Genomic DNA, 21,317 nt, shown 5'->3' with positions numbered 1-21,317 from the left:
CCCTGACTGCCAACAACTTTGAGCAGTTGATGTTGAAGGGCAACAGCGAGAAGTTCAAGACCTTCCTCAAGGAGGACCACAAGAGGGGCGCCGACACCGACCTGGAGCAGGAGGCTCAAGACTGCTTCAGTTGTATTTTTTTTTGTGTTGGGAAGAAATTTATTTTGTGATTCATTTTGTATAGTTTAATAAAATGTTTAAAAGTTAATAAATAATGCTGTATTGTCTAGTTTGTTTAAATTTAACTTTTTTTCAGTTTGATGTTTATTTTTTGAGGGAGAAATTCATTTATTAAATAAGTTATGTATCTTTTAACTTAAATAAGGTATTAAAAAACTCTAATTTACTTCTATTCTTAAGTGAACCTAAATAAGAGAGAAATAACTTAAAAAGTGTGTTATGGGCCTTTAAAAGCATTTTTTATTATATATAGAGCTTTTTTAATCTACCGAATACCACCTTCAATCGGTAGATTTCTGAAAATCTACCGATATTGATTGGACGCGGCTCGCTACCGTCTACCAATACCGGTGGTAAATTTTTTTCTACAGAATCCCAGCTCTGCTAATTGTGCATTTATTATTTTCTTAAATGTATTTTCCATATGTCTTACTATGGACTTATGTTCCTTTTGAAAGGAGGTTTATGGCTTCACTGTAGGTGGTTCTGCTAGCTATATCACAATTTTGGGTTCAAGACCCTTCTTCAGGAGCTCGGGAATATTCTATCTGGTCAAGATAAGAATAATACCGGTGTTATATTTAAATATGTTACTTTATATACTTAAATTTCTAAACTTGTTCTTCACTGGGGGAAGTCACCGGTCACCTGGGAGAGGTTACCTGGTAACTCAGGCAGTGATGAAATGTCACGTGCTAAGGGAAGCCTCCAACTTCATGTTGTGACAAAATATCCTGTGCCTGGGATTGTAGCATTTTTGTCTCAGGCTTTGATTTGTGGGGTTATGTCTCATGCTTGGGTTTGTGGCAATTTGTCTCATGCTTGGGAGGGCCCTAAGGTTATCTACTTGTATATTTAGATTTGGGCTCAACTCTTTAACCCCTTCACTCCAGGCCAAAATCTCGGGGGCAGCATTAGCTGTCAGACGTGCGATGTTGCGTCATAATACTCGCATTATAAAAAATAAAGTTACTGCTGTATTGCTTGTTCTCTTTCACCCGTGAATTTTGATAACCATAGAAAATATGATGAAGCCAGTTTACAGAGTATGGGGGTCACGCAGGTACAACTACAATATATATAATTAAGACATCCTCGTGTACCCACTTGCTCCTCATGACGCCTACGTAGGCATCATCGTATCGAAGGGGTTAATGTATACTGTAATGCCTCTAAGATTGGGAGGCATTTGTCATCTGTACATATTTCCAAAATCTCTGAGTTTTCCTCTAGGATATTTCTTGTTAATGTTGTGCCATGGACTTCTCTAGTGCTCCTGATGTCAGGTGGTATAAAAAGTGACAGGATAACCTCATTGTCATCATGCCAATATAGGTGGAGGGGAGGGCTTCACAGTTCCCTCGTGCACAAGTAAACCTATAGATGACGTTATCTTTTAAGTTTCTTTATCTCTTGATGGGGGCTGTTTTTAAGAAGGTGGCTGGTCTTCTTTGTCTAATAGATAAATTTTATTATTTTCTCTGGGTTAGTTGGTTTGATGTTCCTCTTTACAATATGTTTCATTATATGTTCATCTTCTTTACAAGCTGATGAGAATATAGATTTATAATAGAATAATTTTTTCTACATTTTGATTATTTTTATTATCTTTGTACCAGCCATCCATAATTTTCTTGGTCTGGTGGTTGACACCTTTCTCATTGAAGCCATTATTGATTAGTACTTGGGTGGAGCATTCAATTTCATTGTGTACTTGTTACCATGTACTACAGTGGGTGAGTGCTCTTTGGATGTAGGCACCGATAGCAGAGTCCTTATATCGCTGAGGGCACTCACTAGAATTAAGGCAGCGTCCAGGGTTTGTGGGTTTAGTGTGAACTTCTGTGTTAAAAGAATATTCAATTTGTTTCACTAAGATGTCAAGGAAGGGCAAAGCTCCATCAACACTATCTTCCATATTGAAGGTGAGTTCAGAGGTCTCTTGTAGTAGGTGTCATAGTTTTTCAGCTTCATCAGTGTTCTTGGTCTTTATGAAAATGTCAATATAGCAACAGTAAATGTCTGGTTTCTCTGTTTTTCTGAACGCTTCTTCTTCTATGCTGCCCATGAAGAAGTTTGCCATTAAAACACCAAGGGGGGATACCATTGCCACTCCATCAATTTGACAGTACTGTACTTGTTTCCACGGGGGCAAATGACCTCTTTAGTGCAGCATTCAAGCAGTCCACGTAGTGTAGATTCTGGGATATCTAGTTTTGGTGTAGTGTCATCATGGTACACTTGGTTGATGATGTAATTGATTGTATGGTTTATGGAAACATTTGTATATAACCCTTCCACATCGAGAGAGGCAATTCTTCCTTTAGCAAAGTTTGTCTTCAAGATGTCTAGGAAGTAGGATGTAGATTGCAGACTGTAGGTGGTAGGAGTGTAAGGGGTCAGTATGGTGCATAGTTTCTTGGCAAGTTTGTATGTTGATGCAGGGATTTCAGAGATAATGGATCAAAGTTTATTACCAGGTTTGTATTTTTTGACTGTCCGATAGCAGTTACCCACACCATACTTGCCTGAAAGTTGATAAAATTTTATTTTACTGGCAGCATTATTCCCCTCTATTAGTTTGTTTACTTTTTTCATTGGTAAATTCTGAGCGGTCTTTGTTGATCTTTTTAAACTTTGTAGTATCACTGAGGATGGTCTCAATCTTGTCCAAGTACTCGGAGGTGTCCATGAGTACATAAGCTGCCACTTTGTCTGCTTTCCTGATGGTAATACTAGGGCCTGATTTTAACTACTTTGCAGCCTCGATATGTTTCTTTTCGATCAAATTGCTGTTGTGATTTCCTCTTGATTTATTAGCTTCAGCAATTACTTCTTGTTTGAAGGAAGGCTCAACAGTTACTTCATCTTTTATTCTTAAATTCTCTACGTCATCGATAAGGACTTCACATTATGTTCTTTTTTGGAACTTTTTTGGTTTAGACACAATATGGCAGTTAAGCCCCAAGTTAAATAGCTTCTCTTGGACAGGGGTGAGAATCTTATTGGTTAAATTAATGTAACTGTTTAAAAGGCATGAGTATTCAATATTTAATATTTTTATCACTAACCCAGAGAAACTAATAAAATTGGTGATCTATTACAAGACAAAGAAGACCAGCCATCTCCTTCTGAAAAACAGCCCCCACCAAGAGATAAAGGAACTTCAGAAATCACATGTCACCTATAGGTTTACTTGTGCACGATGGAACTGTGAAGCCCTCCCCTCCACCTATATTGGCATGATGACAATGAGGTTACCCCATTGCCTCATACCACCTGACATCAAGAGCCCCTTAAAATCATTTAAGAGAAATCCATGACACAACATTAACAAGACACATCCTAGAAAACTCTGAGATTTTGGAAATATGTACAGATGATAGATGCCTCCCAATCTTAGAAGCATTATACATTAAAGAGTTAAGCCCAAATCTAAATATATAAGCAGATGACCTTAGGGCCCTCTCAAGCATGAGACAAATTGCCACAAACCCAAGCATGAGACATAACCCCACAAATCAAAGCCTGAGACAAAAATGCCACAATCCCAAGCACAGGACATTATGTCACAACATGAAGTTGGAGGCTTCCCCTAGCACGTGACATTTCATCACTGCCTGAGTTACCAGGTAACCTCTCCCAGGTGACCAGTGACCTCCCCCAGTGAAGAACAAGTTTAGAAATTTAAGTATATAAAGTAACATATTTAAATATAACACCAGAATAATTCTTATCTTGACCTGATAGAATATTCCTTAGAGCTCCTAATGAAGGGTCTCTTGAACCTGAAATTGTGATATAGCAAAGATGATCACCTACAGTGAAGTCATAAACCTCCTTTCAAATGAACATAGTCCATAGTAAGACATATGGAAAATACATTCAAGAAAATAATAAATGCACAACTAGCCATCACTTTCAAGAAAATCTCCTGCCCATATATACTATTAATATATATATGTATATAGAAAAGATATATTTCATTAAAATGAGATTTTGCACCACAGTATACTTTGAAAATTATCCACTCATAAAAAGCTCAACTTCATTTAATGAAGTATGTGAAACATACAAAGTACTAAGAAAATTATCTGAAAAAATACCAATCAAAGGCGATGTTTCCAATATGACATCCCATGCAGTTCACTAGGTTACGAGCAATGGACTGTGATGAAATTGACAACATCTTTGATGGTTGCTTAAACAGTGGTACTTCATCCATCTATGGGATAACCAAAATCAGTTAAGATAATTAATGAGAAATATTATATAATTATTATTGGACAGAATGTGACAGGTAAGTGAGAAATGTGCTGGAGCTACAAGTTATTGTGAGACAATCCCCTCAAACCTGAAATTCAGAGAGAAATATTAAGAAAATACAGAAAATGGAGAAACACAAAGGAGTAGGAAAGAAGCACGCAGAGTGAAATAAGATTGTGACATAGAGGCTAAATTGGAAATGTCATAATAAAGTAAAATATTGATATAAAATATAGCATTTAAGTGACAGGAATAGTCATAAAGTTTATTTACAAACCTGTTACCTATTGGGATGCTGTCTGCAGCATAAGTTTCAGGACTAAAATATTTCAACCAACAGAATTTAGCAAGAAACACAATAGATGTTGGCTCATACACCTCACTGGTGTACTCTAGCTGGTAGGTTACAAAAAGTCCAATAGGTATTGGCATGGTATTCAAATCCCCCATGCACAGCAGTTGCAGACAGCAGCTGGTGGACTACACTCCACTGTTTACCAGGCATTCAAGTAGTGCCCCACACACATGTTGACAAGTACTTGAGTTTCATAAGAATCTGAACAGTGATGATACTAGTAGTACTTATAAGTACTAGATAAACTATACAGTTTTTTTCTAATCTAATACATGATGATATACTGTACTCTACTGAATAATTTTTGTATGCACAAATGATGTTTATTTGTGCTTTTGAAGCATTTTAGTAATTCTTGGGAATTTTTTTTATATACACTGGGGTCTCGAAATTCAACACAAGGTGCTTTTTGATGCCTCAAAAATTACCTTAACCCTATCAAATTTTGAGAACCCAGTGTATCATATCTTCATCTCTATCAGACAGACTTTGTCCCCTTTTAATATGATATATTTGGGTCCTCAATATATACTGCATGAGAAATCACATGAACTCATGATTCTAAATATGCAGAAAAACCACCAAGGAAAATAATGAGATAATAACTAAGTGCTTTTGTCTTTTTAGACATCTTCAGGGTATATACAATGATGATACAAACATGAGTATATATACAAAGTGGGAGGTCATGGATGTGAACAGGAAAAGGTTGTGAGGGAGACATTCATGGTTAACCTATACTGATCACGGCAGTGGATATTTGGGCCACCACTTTTTTAACAATAAAATGATCAAGTTTGTACATTCCTTGACTTGAATTTAAGCTGTTGACAAATTAAGTGCTCGGTCATTTATTTTCCTTGGTGGTTTTTCTGCACATATATACATATACATATATATAATACAAGAAAGGGACGGATGGGCTGATTGTGCTTTCCTTAACTTACAAAAAGCCAGTGCCACAAAAAATTATTAAGAAAACTGGAAACCATAGGAGGAATACAAGGTAAACTACTGAACTGGAATGAGGAGTTCTTGCATGGAAGAAGAATGAAAGTAGTGCTCAGAGAAAAGAGTTCAACTTGGGAAAATATGATTAGTGGAGTTCCACAGGGATCAGTATTGGCTCCAATAATGTTTGCTATTTATGTGAATAACATGGATGAAGATGTGGAATGTTACATGAACTTCTTTGTAGATGATGCAAAATTGTTGAGGAAAGTTAATACTGAAAAGGATTGTGAATCACTGCAGAGAGATCTGAACAAAGTTTGGAAATGGAGTCAGAAGTGGGAAGTGGACTTCAATATTAAGAAGTGTAGCATAATGAAATTTAGACAAAGTAAAAAAAGAATATCAGGACAATATAAAATTGGTACAAAGGAAGTGGGATCTGAAAACGACCTGGGAGTAACCATCACAAATGACATGTCTCCTGATAAACAGATAAACAAAATTGTCAGAAAATCCTACAATTTGCTAAGATCAATAAAGGTGGGTTTTACCTACTTGGATGAAGAAATGAAGAAAATACTAGTCATACTGATAAGGCCTAGACACTATGCTGTGACACTATGGTCATCCAGTACCAAAAAGAATAAAAAAAAAATTAAAGAATCCAGAGAGCAACTACAAAGATAACCCCAACACTTTCAAAACTGTAATAGGAGCGATTGTTAAAAATGAAATTATAGACTGAAACAAAGAAGAGAAAGAGGGGACTTGGTAATGATCTATAGAATCATGAAAGATGTGGAAGTCCTTGATAGAAAATACTTACTAAATTGGTATAAGAGAATTACAAGGGGACATGAAAAGAAACTCAAGAAGGTCAGTTATACTGGACAAAACAATAGTGAAAAAACTATGCACAAATTTAAGAGCAAACTAGCCACTGCGAGATACAAAGATGGGACACCATGAGCGTAGCTCCCCTTCCTTTAAGATACAATTACGTAAATATACCAAAGGCTGCTTTTTCCTCCTTACAAGGGAGGTAGCAAAAAACAAAAAAAAAAAAAACACTCCCACCCATTCCATCCCCATATACTCCACACCCATCCACCCCCCTCTCTTTTATCTTGGCTCCTCCTGGATGACGGGTCATCCCTGCATCTTGCCCACTGTCCTGGGTCACCAGTGTCTCAATATACAGCACATCCACAGCAAGGCCACTTCATTAAATTGGTGAGCCTCTCTCCATCCTCTCATGCAGAAATGGAGAAGACAGGAAGAAATCCCTTCGGGCTGCATCAATTTATTTTTCACACATACTCCCTCACCCCCATTCCCCACCCACTCCCTTTCATGCATCACAGCATCAACCATAAACAACCATTCTCCCCTATCTTCTGTCTTCTCTAGTCCTTCCTCAACAGACATTCCCCTCTTTCCCGTTGCCCCTTTTACCCCATCCATCCATCTCATCCTTGATCATCCCCTCATGTTCACTCCTTCCACACCTCTTTTACTCATCTTTTTTCACTCGTTCTTTTCATGTGTCCAAACCATCCCAATACTTTTTCATCTACCCTATCTCCCAACTCCCTTTCCATCCCTGCTCTCCTCCTCACCTTATTTCTCCCTCCATCTTGCCTAGTAACCCCTATCACACTTCTCAGACACCTCATCTCAAACACATTCACACTCCACCTCTCTGTTCCATGTTTCTGCCCCATACAGTGCTGTTGGCACAATCACTCCATACAATCTCCTCTAAGCATCCATTTCCAAATGTCTATTTCTCATTACACTTTTTAGTCCCCCAGGGCATTAACTTGCTTCTCTCAATCTGCATTCTACCTCCACTCCTCCCTTTCCTGTCACATTCGCACCCAATTATCTAAAGCTATCCACTTCCCCCAGTCTCTCTCCTTTAATACTCATTTCCAGTCTGCTGCCACTTTCTCCCCTTATACATCTTATCACCTTACTTTTACCTACATTTTTCTTCAACTTCCTTCTTTCACACATCTTCCCAAACTCTGTCACTAACTTCCTCAATCCCTCCTCTGATCCTGCCACAAGTGTTGTCAGCAAACAACTGGCTTATTTCCCACTTTTCTCCATTTTCTTTAACCACCTCCAATCCCTGACCCATTACCCTTGCATTTACCTCTCACACCACCCCATCCATGTATAAATTGAACAGCCAAGGCAACATAACACATCCATGACAAAGTCCCACCTTCACCTCAAACCACTTAGTCTCTCCATTTCTGATTCTAACACAAGCTTTACTACTCTTGTAATAACTCTTGACTACTCTTAACAGCTTTCCTCCTATCCCATATATCTGCAATACCTCCCACAGTGCCTTCCTGTCTACCCTGTCATAAGCCTTTTTTCAAGTCCATAAAAGCCCCCAAAAATCCTTACCTTTCTCACATATCTGTCTTACCACAAAAATCTGATCTACACAACCCCTACCTTTCCTAAAACCACACAGTTTCTCACCAATTACTCCCTCTGTTCCTTTCCTAATCCTCTCAATCAAGACCCTCCAATGAGCCTTCCCAACTACACTTAACAAACTAACCCCTCTGAAACTACTTCACTCACACTTGTCCTCCTTTTTTTGTCCCCTTGTACACACATACATACATATACCAAGGCTTTTCCCCCCTTACTAGGGAGATAGCCAAAAAGGAAAATGCATAAAATCACTCCCACCCATTCCATCCCTGAAAACACTCCACCCTCCCTCCCATCTTAGCACCTCCTAGATGACGGGTCATCCCTGCACCCTGTCCACTGCCATGGGTCAGAAGCAGTGTCGCAAGACACAGCACATCCACAGCAAGGCTGCTTCATTAAATCGGCGACCGCCCCTCTCCGTCCCCACATTTAAAGGAGAGGATGGGGAGAAAGCCCTACGGGCTGCGTCAAAATTTTGCTCACACACACTACCTCACCCCCCATCCCCCCCGTCCATTCCACCTCATGCATCACAACATCTTCCATATACATCCATTCTCCATTCACCCCTGTCTTCTGTCCTCTCCCGTCCTTCCTCAACAGACATTCCCCTCTTCCCCAAAGCCCCCTTCACCCCATCCATCCATCTCATCCTAGGACGTCCCCTCATGTTCACTCCCCCCACATCTGCCTTCCATACCTCCTTTACTAGTCTTTCTTCACTCACACACACACACAAAAACAGTATAGATAAAATGAGATATGAAGACGGGACACCACAAGCATAGCTCCCCTTCCTGTAAAATACTACTAGGTAAATACACAGATAAAATATACAATATAACTAAATACTCAAAGAAGGAAAGGTACCACAGGACTGGAAAAATGCAAATATTGTACCAGTATACAAGGGAGGAAACAAGGAAAATCCAACTCAGACCAGTCTCCCTAACAAGCATAATAGCAAGAATATGTGAAAAGGTTATCAAAAATAGATGGGTTAAACATCTGGAAGAAAAAACTATTCTGAATCCAAATCAATTTGGATTTAGACAACAAAGATCATGTACAACAAACCTGATCTGCTTCTATTTGAGACTAATAGAAATAATACAAGAGAGGGATGGATGGGCAGACTGTGCCTTTCTAGACCTACAAAAAGCATTTGATAAGGTACCACACAAGAAACTAATAAGAAAAATAGAATCAATAGGTGGCATCAGAGGAAAATTATTGGAATGGATGGAAGACTTCCTGACTGGGAGAAAAATGAGGGTAGTAATTAGAGATAATACTTGAATTGGGAAGAAATGATGAGTGGGGTCCATCAAGGTTCCGTACTGGCTCCAATCATGTTTGCCATATACAGGTAAACGTCGACTTACGATGGCCGCGACTTACGATTGTTCGACTTTACGATGGCGACGACGACGATATGATAATTTAACCCCTTCCATACGGTGCCGCACACGTAGGCGTCATGAGGAGCAAGTAGATTCGCGACGCTGCCATATCGGCGTCTTGATTATATTTATTGTAGTCGCCCCTGTGTTTTTACATTCTCTCAAATGTGCCCTAAATCCCATTCTCTGTGTTTTTCAAAATTCGCGGGTGAAAGAGAGAACGATCGATATAAGAGGTGACTATATTTTATGATGCGAGTATTATTACGTCACGTCGTACGGCTGGCATTGGCTGCTGCCCGCGAGATTTAAGTTCCGTACTGAAAATACATATTATAGTGTTTGAATATGGTAAAAAGGATAAAAATAATTAAATAAACTACTGTACATGTTTAATAGGCTATATTCAGTATCTCTGGTGGTTAATATACAGGTAGGCTAGGTACAGTGACCACGGAACAGAGTGGGGATCGACTTACGATGAGATCGTCTTACGATGGCTCTATCGAAACCTAATGCCATCGTAAGTCGACGTTTACCTGTATATATAAATGACATGAAGTAGATTGTTATATGAATTTTTTGCAGATGATGCAAAAATACTAAAGAAAGCAAGAACAGAGGAAGATTGTGAATCATTACAGTTGGGCCTGGACAAAATCTGGAAATGGACTCAAAAGTGGGAAGTGAACTTCAATATCAAGAAATGTAGTATAATGGAGTTTGGAAAAAGTAAAAACAGAATATCAATTATTAAATTGGTGAAGAAGTCAAAAAAGTCAACTTGGAAAGAGACCTTGGAGTAACAATCAGCAAAGACATGACACCAGACAAACATATCAATAAAATAGTCAGAGAAACCTCCAACCTATTAAGGTCAATGAAAGTGGTATTTGACTACTTGGATGAGGAAATGATTAAAAAATATTAATTACACTAATAAGATCAAAACTGGAGTATGCAGCAACACTATGGACACTCAGTACTAAAAAGAATATAAAGAAATTAGAAAGAATATAAAGAGCAATGACAAAATTAGCACCAACTCTTTCCAAATTAACATACAAAGATTGTCCAAATTGGAATTACCAACTCTGGAACAAAGAAGAGAAAGAGGAGATCTGCTGCCTATCTATAGAATCATAAAAGGAATGGAAATCCTAGATAGGAATGATTTACTAAAATAGGACAATGGAAATAGCTTCCCACACAGAGTAATGGATACCTGGAATAATTTAGAGAAATAGTGTGTGCAAACACTATTCAAGATTTTAATAAAAACCTTGAGGCTGAAAGATACAAAGATGGGTCACCACGAGCACAGCTCCCTTCCTGTATAATACTAGGTAAATACATGTATATATACACACACACACTCTGTCTGGGGTATTGGCTGCATGTTATTGTGGCAAAGTAGCATGCAGTTGATACTTTAGGGTCTATATGGGGTACCCCTATGGACCAGAGCAACACATCATTTTGTCTGTGATAGAGGAAGTCTCTGTTCATAGAGAATGTGATGACACTTTTATTATACTGTGACTGTCGCTCTGTTATGCTGTCCCCCCACCCCTTGTTACTGTCCTGTACCATTTCTCTGAATATTCATTTCCTTTTTTGCCTAGCCTGTGGTGGGGGAAAAGAATGCTGCCACCAAGTCTTCCCAAATGTGTCATACAAGGTGACAAAAAATGGAACAGGGATAGGACTAGGAATCCTGCTACCTGTAGCTCCAAAGGGGACATTCCTAAAAAAAAGTAAAGGCATAAGTGTTTTAGATACTTGGGTATGAATGTGGCATCGTATCGGTAGTCGATATTGTATAGTCAGTCAGCCTTATGAAAGTGTCCCCCAAACACTGTCACCACTGAGGTCATTTCAGAATCATTTGAAATGAGTTCCTGTGATCAGGCTTTGCACCATTTTTAACGAACTTCTTATATCCTGAGAAGTAGTGCTGCATGAATGCCTCTCAATCCTCATCGGATATCATATCGTCCGAAAACTCTAATTTGTCAAACATATTGTCACTGTATTCAAGTTGTTTTTAGTTCTCTAGAGTTTATTTGAAGGCAATCACCTTCCTTTGGAACTCGTGTATAGATGCTTTCACCTTAAAGGTCTTGGTATGAGCATACAACACCTTATCTTCTTGGAACGTCTTCTTCATTATACCCTTCGTAGCCATTAGCCATTTCCATAGATGCTTCTGTCTATGCCTCTGTCTACGCTCTCTTGGTATCGCTTGGACTGCTTTGTGAGAGGGCGCTTCACGCCCTGCCCTTCGCTCATGGCCAATCAATCATCTCCATTGCTGTGACATCAGCGTTCTTGGCCAATCAGTCGTCTGCGTTGCCGTGATGTCACCACACTCGGCCAATCAGTCATCTCCGTTGCTGTGATGTCACCACTCTCGGCCAATCAGTTGTCCCTGTTGCCGTGACGTCACAGGGTGTTACCAAAACAACACCAAGACCAAGGAAATTTAGACAGTTTTTATTTAATTTATACTTAGATATAGTCAACCCTCTATAAATTGGATATGTATAAGTCGGATATCAGATAAATCGGATATTATATAGCCACTGGATTATTTTTATCTAAATCGGACGGTGGCGATATATGCAGCGGGCATCTGGTATAGTTTCCTGCCAAACCAGCCACCCACGCTGACACACATTGCTCCTTGGTCAGTTTATGTTGTGTTGCCCTACCGAATGGACTTATGGTCATTTGGCCAATCCTCACTTGTGTTATTCACTGCCCTATTTGTACTTTGTGATGGCTTCCAGGGCTAGTGCTGTGCCTTCTACAACGTCCACAAAAGGAGAGGGGGAAAGTGTCTGCATGAGTGAGAAATTGAAGGTGATCGAGTTGTATGAAAAAGGCACTAAAGGTGGGGGGGGGACCTCATGACCCAATTTGACCTTAAAAGATAGACTCTCCATGATATTTAGAGGGCCAAGGTACTTGGCAACAACAATTCCCATCACTACACCCAAGGTTCCTGAAGTTATTTTTGATGATAGAGCATAGAAGTAACATACATGAATACAGGTAAGTGCAGTTTAAAATTACAATTAATATCTGTAGTATACATATTAAGTTTGGATGCTAAAAAGTGCTTTTGTGATTTTGCATGTGTGGCATGATAAATTGGATAAATCAGATCTTTGGATATTTCGACATGGGGTTTCCCTTATTGATAAAATTAATAAAGGGATTACTGTATATATATTTATACATACCAAAAAGCTTCTTCCCCTTGTATCTCCACCACCATTAACCAGCACTTCTACAAAACAAGTTTCAAATCCACAATTCCAGAAAATAAGATATAAGAACATCATTAAAAATTTAGATGCCATCCCTCAATTACCGTATATACTTGTCTATAGGTCGAAATCTTAAGGAATTTTTTTTAGGCCAAAACCTAGGGGTCGACCTATACACAAGTAATAATCTTGTTAGGTTGAAATCCAGACATGGCAAGAAAGGCTAGGAAGAACTCTTACCTTTTCTTTAGGTTCAGAAATTAAAATATTTACCTACTAGTTACTACCAGTAAACAATGGGGACGTACACGGTACGTACCAAAACATGTGAAATTCCTTCTAGATACGGTAACCCCATACGGAATACGATAAACACCGGCTTTGGTTGTGTATTTTCGTCTTCGTGATGTCTTTTATCGTCCTGCTTGTCTGGCACACTACTTCCAAATTGGTGGTTCTTAAAATAAGTGTCAGGTTGATGGCAACGTCGCTGGTTGGCAACACGAGACGTCTTGTTGTGCAGCAGGACAGCACAACAAGACGTCTCATGTTGCCAACCAGCGATGTTGCCACCAACCTGACACATATTTTAAGAACCACCAATTTGGAAGTAGTGTGCCAGACAAGCTGGACGATAAAAGACATCACGAAGACGAAAATACACTACAACCAAACACCGGGCACCAAAGCTGGTGTTTATCGTATTCCGTGTTCAGGATGTGATAAAGTTCACATCGGAGAAACGTCACGCAACCTGAATACACGAGTACGTGAACACCGTTACGACGTCAGGCATGATGTCACCACCAATGCATGTGTGACAAGGAAAACCATCTTATGGACTGGAAGAATGCAGAGCTGCTGATACGAGAAGCAGACAAAATCTGCAGGAAGTGTTTAAAAGCAGCGATCATTCAAGGGACGAACACTATTGAACAAAATAGGGGCATGTTCAACATCTTGCCCCACATAATTCCCCTAATATCTATGGCCAGCAAAAATTTTTGAAATATTTAAACCACCCTTTGTGAACATTTTGCCCACGGACGTTTGGGCCAGCATTCTCAACCTTTCCCAGTATCCAATCCCCCTCCTCCTCCTCTCCCTTCCCCCCTACTTCTTTTCTCTCCCCGTTCCCTCCTTTCCCCTTATTTAATCTCAAGCATATGTATCTCAACTTGTACTTGAAAAGGCTGTAATAAGCGAAACATTGTACAAATAAAGGCTCCGTCCTCATATGGTGTTTAACTCGTCAGTCTTGTCGGCAACTGCTACTTTCATGAAAAAAAAACTTGGTAATCTGTTCAAATTTTTCACTTTGTTGAAATGGCAACTTTAGTGAAACTTATTAGATATTAAAATCAGTGAACTTGAAAAAAAAAAACATAAACCAAAATACATCAGAATTAATGAAGTGAAAAAAAAACATAATAATCAATTGCTATACCAGGCAAGCCATGCCACTTCAAAGCATTAAGACAGTGGAATGCTCACAGCACCAAAACAAAAACAAGCCACTCGACCTATACATGAGGTATATGGAAAATTCCAGATTTTTTGGCCAGAAATGGGGGGTCGACCTTTACACGAGATCGACTTATAGACGTATATATACGGTATCAACTAAAATGTGGAAAGGGCAATAAGGAAATAAATAAAACTTCTAACCTGCCACACAAACACATACATGCGTGCATGTATATATATATATATATATATATACAGGTAGTCGTCGACTTACGACCGAGTTCGGTGCTGACAGACAGGTCGTAAGTCGAACTGGACGCAAGTCGGTCTTTATATATATACAGTATATATTACCCTTTAAATATCTTTATTACTGTATATATATATATATATATATTGTACATTATAGTTAGCATATTGAAATAATCTTAGCATCTTTGAACTATGTTGTACAGTATTTTTTAACCTATTTGTAGTTTTATCTGATTTCCTTTGGGAAACATAGCCTAGGCCTAAGCATACTGAATAAAATCCTATCATCTTTAACCTATGATATTTAATACTGTATTTTTTAACTTTAATATTATTTTACCATCAGACTTTCTTTAGGAAACGTATGCATACTGAATGAAATCTTATTATCTTTGAGCTACGTTGTTTAATATTCATTAACTTTTTTTTTTATAAATTTCGTTAGGAAACATAGCCAAGGCCTATGCATACTGAATAAAGTCCTGTCATCTTTGACCTACTAATACTTTTTGTTGGTTACATTAAAATCATTGTAAGGCAAAATAAGGATTTTTTTATTTATTTAAAAACACATTCATTTCGTTTACGTACTGTACCGAAAATATTGTTATCGACAACAGACTAGGCATAAACAAAGTTTATTGTTACATTCGCAAAACATAAAAATACAAAATGCTGAACCGAACATATTGTTATCGATAACAGACTAGGCATAAGAAAATTTTACTGTTACATTTTATTAATTGCAAAACATATATAAATAAAAAATGCAAGGCAAAATTAAGAATTTTTTTTATTTCAAAACACATTCTTTTCGCTTACGTACTGTGCCGAACATATTGTTATTGACAACAAACTAGCCTAGGCATAAAAAAAAAGTTTTATTGTTACATTTTGTTAATTGCAAAACATATAGAAATACAAAATGCAATGCAAAATTAGGAAACATTTTACTTCAAAGAAAAAAATTGAAAGATATTTAGCTGGCTGGGATGTTGACGGTGTCGGCAGCCTGCCAAAACTATCGTACTCGCGTCTTGCGGCGTGCGGAGTAATTGCTCTGCGCTGCCAGGCATAATATTACAGTTCTATTACTCTATTAAATGTTAAATATTATTGCACTATCTCGTGGTCGTAAAGTCGATCAGTCGTAAGTCGCATAGGTCGTAAGTCGACGACTACCTGTATTATATGACACTGAAGCTGGAGAAAGTAGATGAGGATTAAATAGGAGAACTTTAATGTTTTTACGTTTTGACCTGCAGGGCCTTGATCACAAAGCTGACAACGCAAGTACAGCAGAGGCTTTATATACATAGTCAAATCACCTCATGGGATGCCTAGAAGATCTTGTTACCTGAGTATTTGTGTTTTTTTTTTTTAATATTAGTACACTTGTGGCTTTTGCTAGTTTTATAAAACCTTCTCTATGTTTAATGTAGGCTACATTAACACTAATGACAACATTAACCATAGAGGAGGTTTTACAAAATTGGCAAAAAGTCACAAGTATATATTATTAAAAGAAAACAAACAGAAATATTCAGTCAGGTAACAAGATCTCCCAGGCATCCCATGAGGTAACCCAACTATATGTATATAAAGCCCCTGTTGTACTTGAGTTGTCAACTTTGTGATCAAGACCCTACAGGTCAAAACAGAGAAGCATTAAAATTCTCCCATTTAATCCTTGTCTACTTCCTCCATCTTCCATATAATTTGTCATTATTTAGTTTATTCAATATATACATATATATATATATATATATATATGTACACTCAACCCTCCATTTAATAGACCCTGATGCAATGGATCCTCAATTTAATGGACAAAAAAAAAAATACCATCTATTAAAAAGCCGGATGATGGCCCAGTTATAAGTTGTTGCATTCAGTTGTTCAATCTAAGTCATTCATCCATTGTTGTGTGATACTTTACAGTGATACATAGACCTATATCAGCACCATGCTGCCAAAAATAGGACTTTATTTCTGTTCATTTATTTCATATATATGTTGTGTGTATTAAAACTAATCAATAATACATTTTTAGCTTTTTCCAAGTTTTCAAAGCAGGCTCCTTTATGTGAATCCTTGAGCTTTGGAAAGAGGAAGTATTCTGATGGGGTGATATCTGGGTGGGTGTGGTAACACTTCCCATTGGAACTCTCAAATCATATCCTTTGCAACTCTCACAGAACATACATACAGATTTCCTCATTCTTTTTTGACCAGAGCCTTTAAAACGTCGGCATAGTAAGGTCCATTAACAGTTCTTATTCTGTCAAATAAGTCTACAAGTATCACTTCTTCTGAATCCCAGAACATGGTGGCCATCACTTTCTGAATTGAACTTGATTAGTCCATATGATCCACATGGAAGCCATTGTTTGGACTGTAGTCTACTTTCAGGATTATACTGGTAGATCCAGATTTCATCACTTATAATAATTCAACTCATAAAGAGCTCTTCATCAGCCTCAATTTTGTTCTGAATCACCAATGATCAGCTCAGAGAATCAGCTGGTTTGGGTGCAATGCTTTTGGGATCCATTGCACAGAGCTTGTTGAGTCTTAGGTAGTGATGCAAAATTGAATTTGCTGATCCATATGATATTTCCAGGGACAAAGCTATTTGATTGACTGTTATTTTTCTATCCTCTTCAATTAGATTTCTAACAGCAGCAATCATTTCATAATTTTTCAACATTCTTAGTCTCCCAGTCAGATCATCTTCCAGGTCTTCCCTGCCTTCTCAGAATTGCTGAATCCACTTGTTTTCTTTGAAGCATCATCACCATAAACGTTTTACAAAGCCTCAATTATCTGAAACCTCTTCCATTGAGTTTCACCAAGAATTGAATGTATGCTCTTCTCTCAAAAGTGCTAATTTCCAAGGTTCAAGAAAGCAAGTTTATGAGAATCCTCACTCTGTAGTAGTCACTGCATAACATTGCAAATAACTGACAGTGAGCTAAGGCTTCAGTGATGCATGCTAACGTTTTTTCTTGTTCTCACCTGTTTGGGTTCTAGCAATGGCAGTATTCCTCAAACTTTTTTATCTACCCTCACACACACACATATATATAGAGGTACTCGATAGAGAGAACTTACTTAACTGGGACAAAAGAAACACAAGAGGACATGGAAAGAAAATAAAAAAACATAGCTATAGAAGAGAACTGAAGAAAAACAGTTTTCCTCATAGAGTTTTGGACACTTGGAACAAACTGGACAATGAAATAGTATGCGCAAAAACCATTCATGAGTTTAAAAACAAACTAGACACTGCGAGATACATCACGAGCATAGCTCCTCTTCCCGCAAAATACAACTAGGTAAATACAACTAGGTAAATATATATATATATATATACTGTATATATACATATATATATATATGCATATGCAGGCAGTGCCAAAATTATGCATCAATACCTGACACATTACCAAGGACCCCCTGTAACCACTATAGAAAAATGGCAATGGTAAGGGCATGACAGCATGAGATAGAGTGATTTATGAAATTTTTGGCTTGAAGGCCAAGCGCCGGAGCCAGTAGGCCATTCAGCGCATATTTATCTTTTATAGATAAAAATTCAAGTAAAACAGTAAAAACAATAAACATTCACAAAAACATATCACAACAACATACACTCACAAGCATTCATATACACAATTCTAAATTTCATAAAATAAATTGATGTCTTTTAAAAACTTTACAACATTCTTCACATGAGCTTCCTCCCCTAAAATTTGTTTAAAAGATAAATTTGTTAAAAAATTTGCCCTGTGCTTATTAGAGAATGCAGGGCACTGAATTAAAATGTGTTTTATTGTAAAAACTACTTGGCAAGTGGGACATTGGGGGGCCAGCCTTTCTGCTCCATTTGCCATCAAAAATTTATGAGTAATGTAGGAATGGCCAATTCTCAATCTTTTCAAAACAATACTTACCTTCTGTCCAAAGGAAGACACTTCCAAGGGTTCACCAAGGGGTGATTCTCTTTTAACTTAGAACTACCGTCCAGCCTTGTCCATTGTTCTTGCCACTTCTCCATTGTATAACAATGGATCGCTTGTTTGAAGTCCGTATGTGGGACTTTTCGGTCTGTTATATGGCTGAGCCTAGTGGCGGCTTTGGCTGCAGCATCAGCCTGTTCATTTCCAGTGATACCCACATAGGACGGCACCCAGCAAAAGTTTACTTTTATCTTCTTTCTGTTGTTAATGAGAATCAACCAGTCCTGTATTTCTTGGACTAAAAAATGACGAGGTAATAATGTATTTACAGAGGATAGAATGCTCATGGAATCTGTAAAAATAACGTTCTTATTACATGGAACAGAATTAAAAACAAATTTGAGGGCGTTGCTGACTGCCAGCAGTTCAGCAGTACAAACAGGGCTAAAATGAGGCAACTTTCTCTTTAAAACTGTGCTATCAGATACAACAGCACAACCAACACCATCTTGGGATTTTGATCCATCTGTATAAATAAAAATTGAATCAGCATGTACTGATAAATGTTTTAAAAATTCACTTTTTAGCTCTACAGCAGTTCTATTTTTCTTGTTTTTAAGGGGACATATTTCAGTGGGGCATCAGTTCCAAGGAGGGAATTTGGGAGGCGTGATCTCAGAAATTGTATTAGGAACAAGTCCTACCTTCTCTGTCCCAACTTCACATCTCACTTCTAAAGGTTTCGGCAGAGTACTTTTCCTTGGAGCTCTGTCTACCGGCTGCTCTACATATTTGAAGTTTGGATTCTGTTTAGATGTCAAGACACGAGATATATATCTAAGGCTTAATTCCTCCCTGCGAATATAGAGGGGACGAATTCCTGCGTCCACATACAAGCTATTCACTGGAGATGTTCTATAGGCTCTCGAACAGATCCGTAAAGCCATATTGTGGACTATATCAAGCTTCTTTAATGAAGTTTTACATGCCAATCCATAAATTTGACATCTGTAATCCATTTTGCTAAGGCACAATGTTTGGTAAAGCCTTATTAAAGTTATACGATCTGCTCCCCAGTTGAAACGAGACACTACCTTTAGTATATCAAGTCGCTGTTTAACAGTGTATACAACCTCATTTATGTAATTTGTGAATGTCAACCTTTTGTCCAAAACCAGACCCAAGTATTTTACTTCATCTTCATATGGTAATATGACACCCTCTAAGAATAGTGTTGGTATCTCTTCCTTGCGTCTTAGTCTGGAAAACCTTATGGTTTTTGTTTTTTCAGCAGAGAATCTGAAGCCCCTGCAATTAGCCCATGCTGTTGCTAAGTTAATAACCTCTTGAATCTTTTGGCCTGTTTCTAATGTTGTCGATTTGCTGCACACAATAGCGAAGTCATCAACATAAGCCAATCCATGAACTCCTGTGGGAACTTGTTCTAATAAACTATTAATGGCTATGCTGAAGAATGTAGGACTCAGAACACTTCCCTGGGGAATCCCTTCCTCTTGAAAATATGCGCAAGAGAAAGAAGAGCCCATTCGGACTTTTAGATAACGGTCAGACAAGAAGTCCTTTAAACAATTGAACATATTACCCCCGATACCCAACTCTACAACTTGCTTCAGAATGCCTCCCCGCCAGGTAGTATCGTAGGCATTTTTCAAGCAAAAAAAACGCAGCAATGCTCGAGTTCTGAATTGCGAAGGCATTCTGAATCTCACGAGCGATAAAAAGTAAGGGGTCTAGAGTGCACTTATTTCTTCTAAATCCAAACTGTCTGTTAGATAGGAGATTTTTAGATTCCAAAAACCAAACTAAACGCATATTAACCATTCTTTCATAGATCTTACAAATGCAGCTAGTGAGAGCAATAGGTAACTTTGTGGGTCATGAGGGTCTTTTCTTGCCTTTAAGATTCCTATGATGATTGAAGTCTTCCAAGATTTGGGAGAAGATCCAGAAGACCAAAATTTGTTCAGCACATTTAAAGGGAATTTCTTTGAGGATATGGATAAGTGAGCAACCATGGAATAAAGAATGTCATCCTCTCCAGGAGAGGTTGGGGAGGATAAAGATAAAGCATGATCCATTTCATCCAAGGTGAAGAGAAGATTATATGCCTCCGAGTTCGTATTGGTAGGAGGAATAATCGCGGTCTTGGCTCTAATTCTTCTGAAATCATGTGAATAATGTAGTGGGCTTGAAATATCAGCATAATGTCTTCCAAAAGCCTCTGCTACTTCTCTTGTATCTGATATAAAAGAGTCATTTATCTTCAGAATGGGTAAAGGAGATGGAGTAAACTTTCCTGGTAATTTTCGAATCCTATTCCATACTAAGGTAGGGGAAGAGTCATATTTCAATTTGCTAATATATTTAATGAAGGATTCCCTCCTTGCTTTCTTGAAGGTTTTCTTCTGCTTTGCTCGAGCTCTTCTGTACATTATCTTATTGACTAAACAAGGATATCTCCGATATCTCTTATAGCAAGTTCTTGTAATCTTTCTGCTTAAAGCACATTCATCGTTCCACCAGGGGACTACTGGGCATTGAGGTTTACCAGCTGTTCTAGGAATGGAAGAGAAAGCACCAGAAAGTATGATGTCTACCAGGTAATCATATGCATCAGAGTTACTACAAAAATCACTAGTCTTATAATTAATCTCTGTGGATCTCCTAAATAATTCCCAATTAGCCTCTCCTGTCTTCCATTTAGGTAAGCAAGAGGAGG

The 21,317-nt window shown here is 38.0% G+C and overlaps 1 protein-coding gene across 1 annotated transcript in view; it reads right to left on the bottom strand.

The window, feature by feature from the left end:
- The window catches only part of LOC143021617 (uncharacterized), a 41,013-nt gene extending 36,135 nt beyond the window's left edge, over positions 1-4,878 (bottom strand). The window contains exons 1-3 of the mRNA XM_076179219.1: positions 4,724-4,878; positions 4,522-4,534; positions 4,287-4,405 (exon numbers count right to left, since the gene is read on the bottom strand). Of these exons, the coding sequence (XP_076035334.1) occupies positions 4,287-4,405; positions 4,522-4,534; positions 4,724-4,878 (287 nt within the window). The remainder of the gene's footprint in view (positions 1-4,286; positions 4,406-4,521; positions 4,535-4,723) is intronic.
- Between the last annotated feature and the right edge of the window lie 16,439 nt (positions 4,879-21,317).

The sequence above is a fragment of the Oratosquilla oratoria genome, chromosome 42 (assembly GCF_046742065.1).
Source record: "Oratosquilla oratoria isolate Oo_2021 chromosome 42, ASM4674206v1, whole genome shotgun sequence".
NCBI lineage: Eukaryota > Metazoa > Arthropoda > Malacostraca > Stomatopoda > Squillidae > Oratosquilla > Oratosquilla oratoria.
This window is presented reverse-complemented; position numbering and strand designations above follow the sequence as displayed.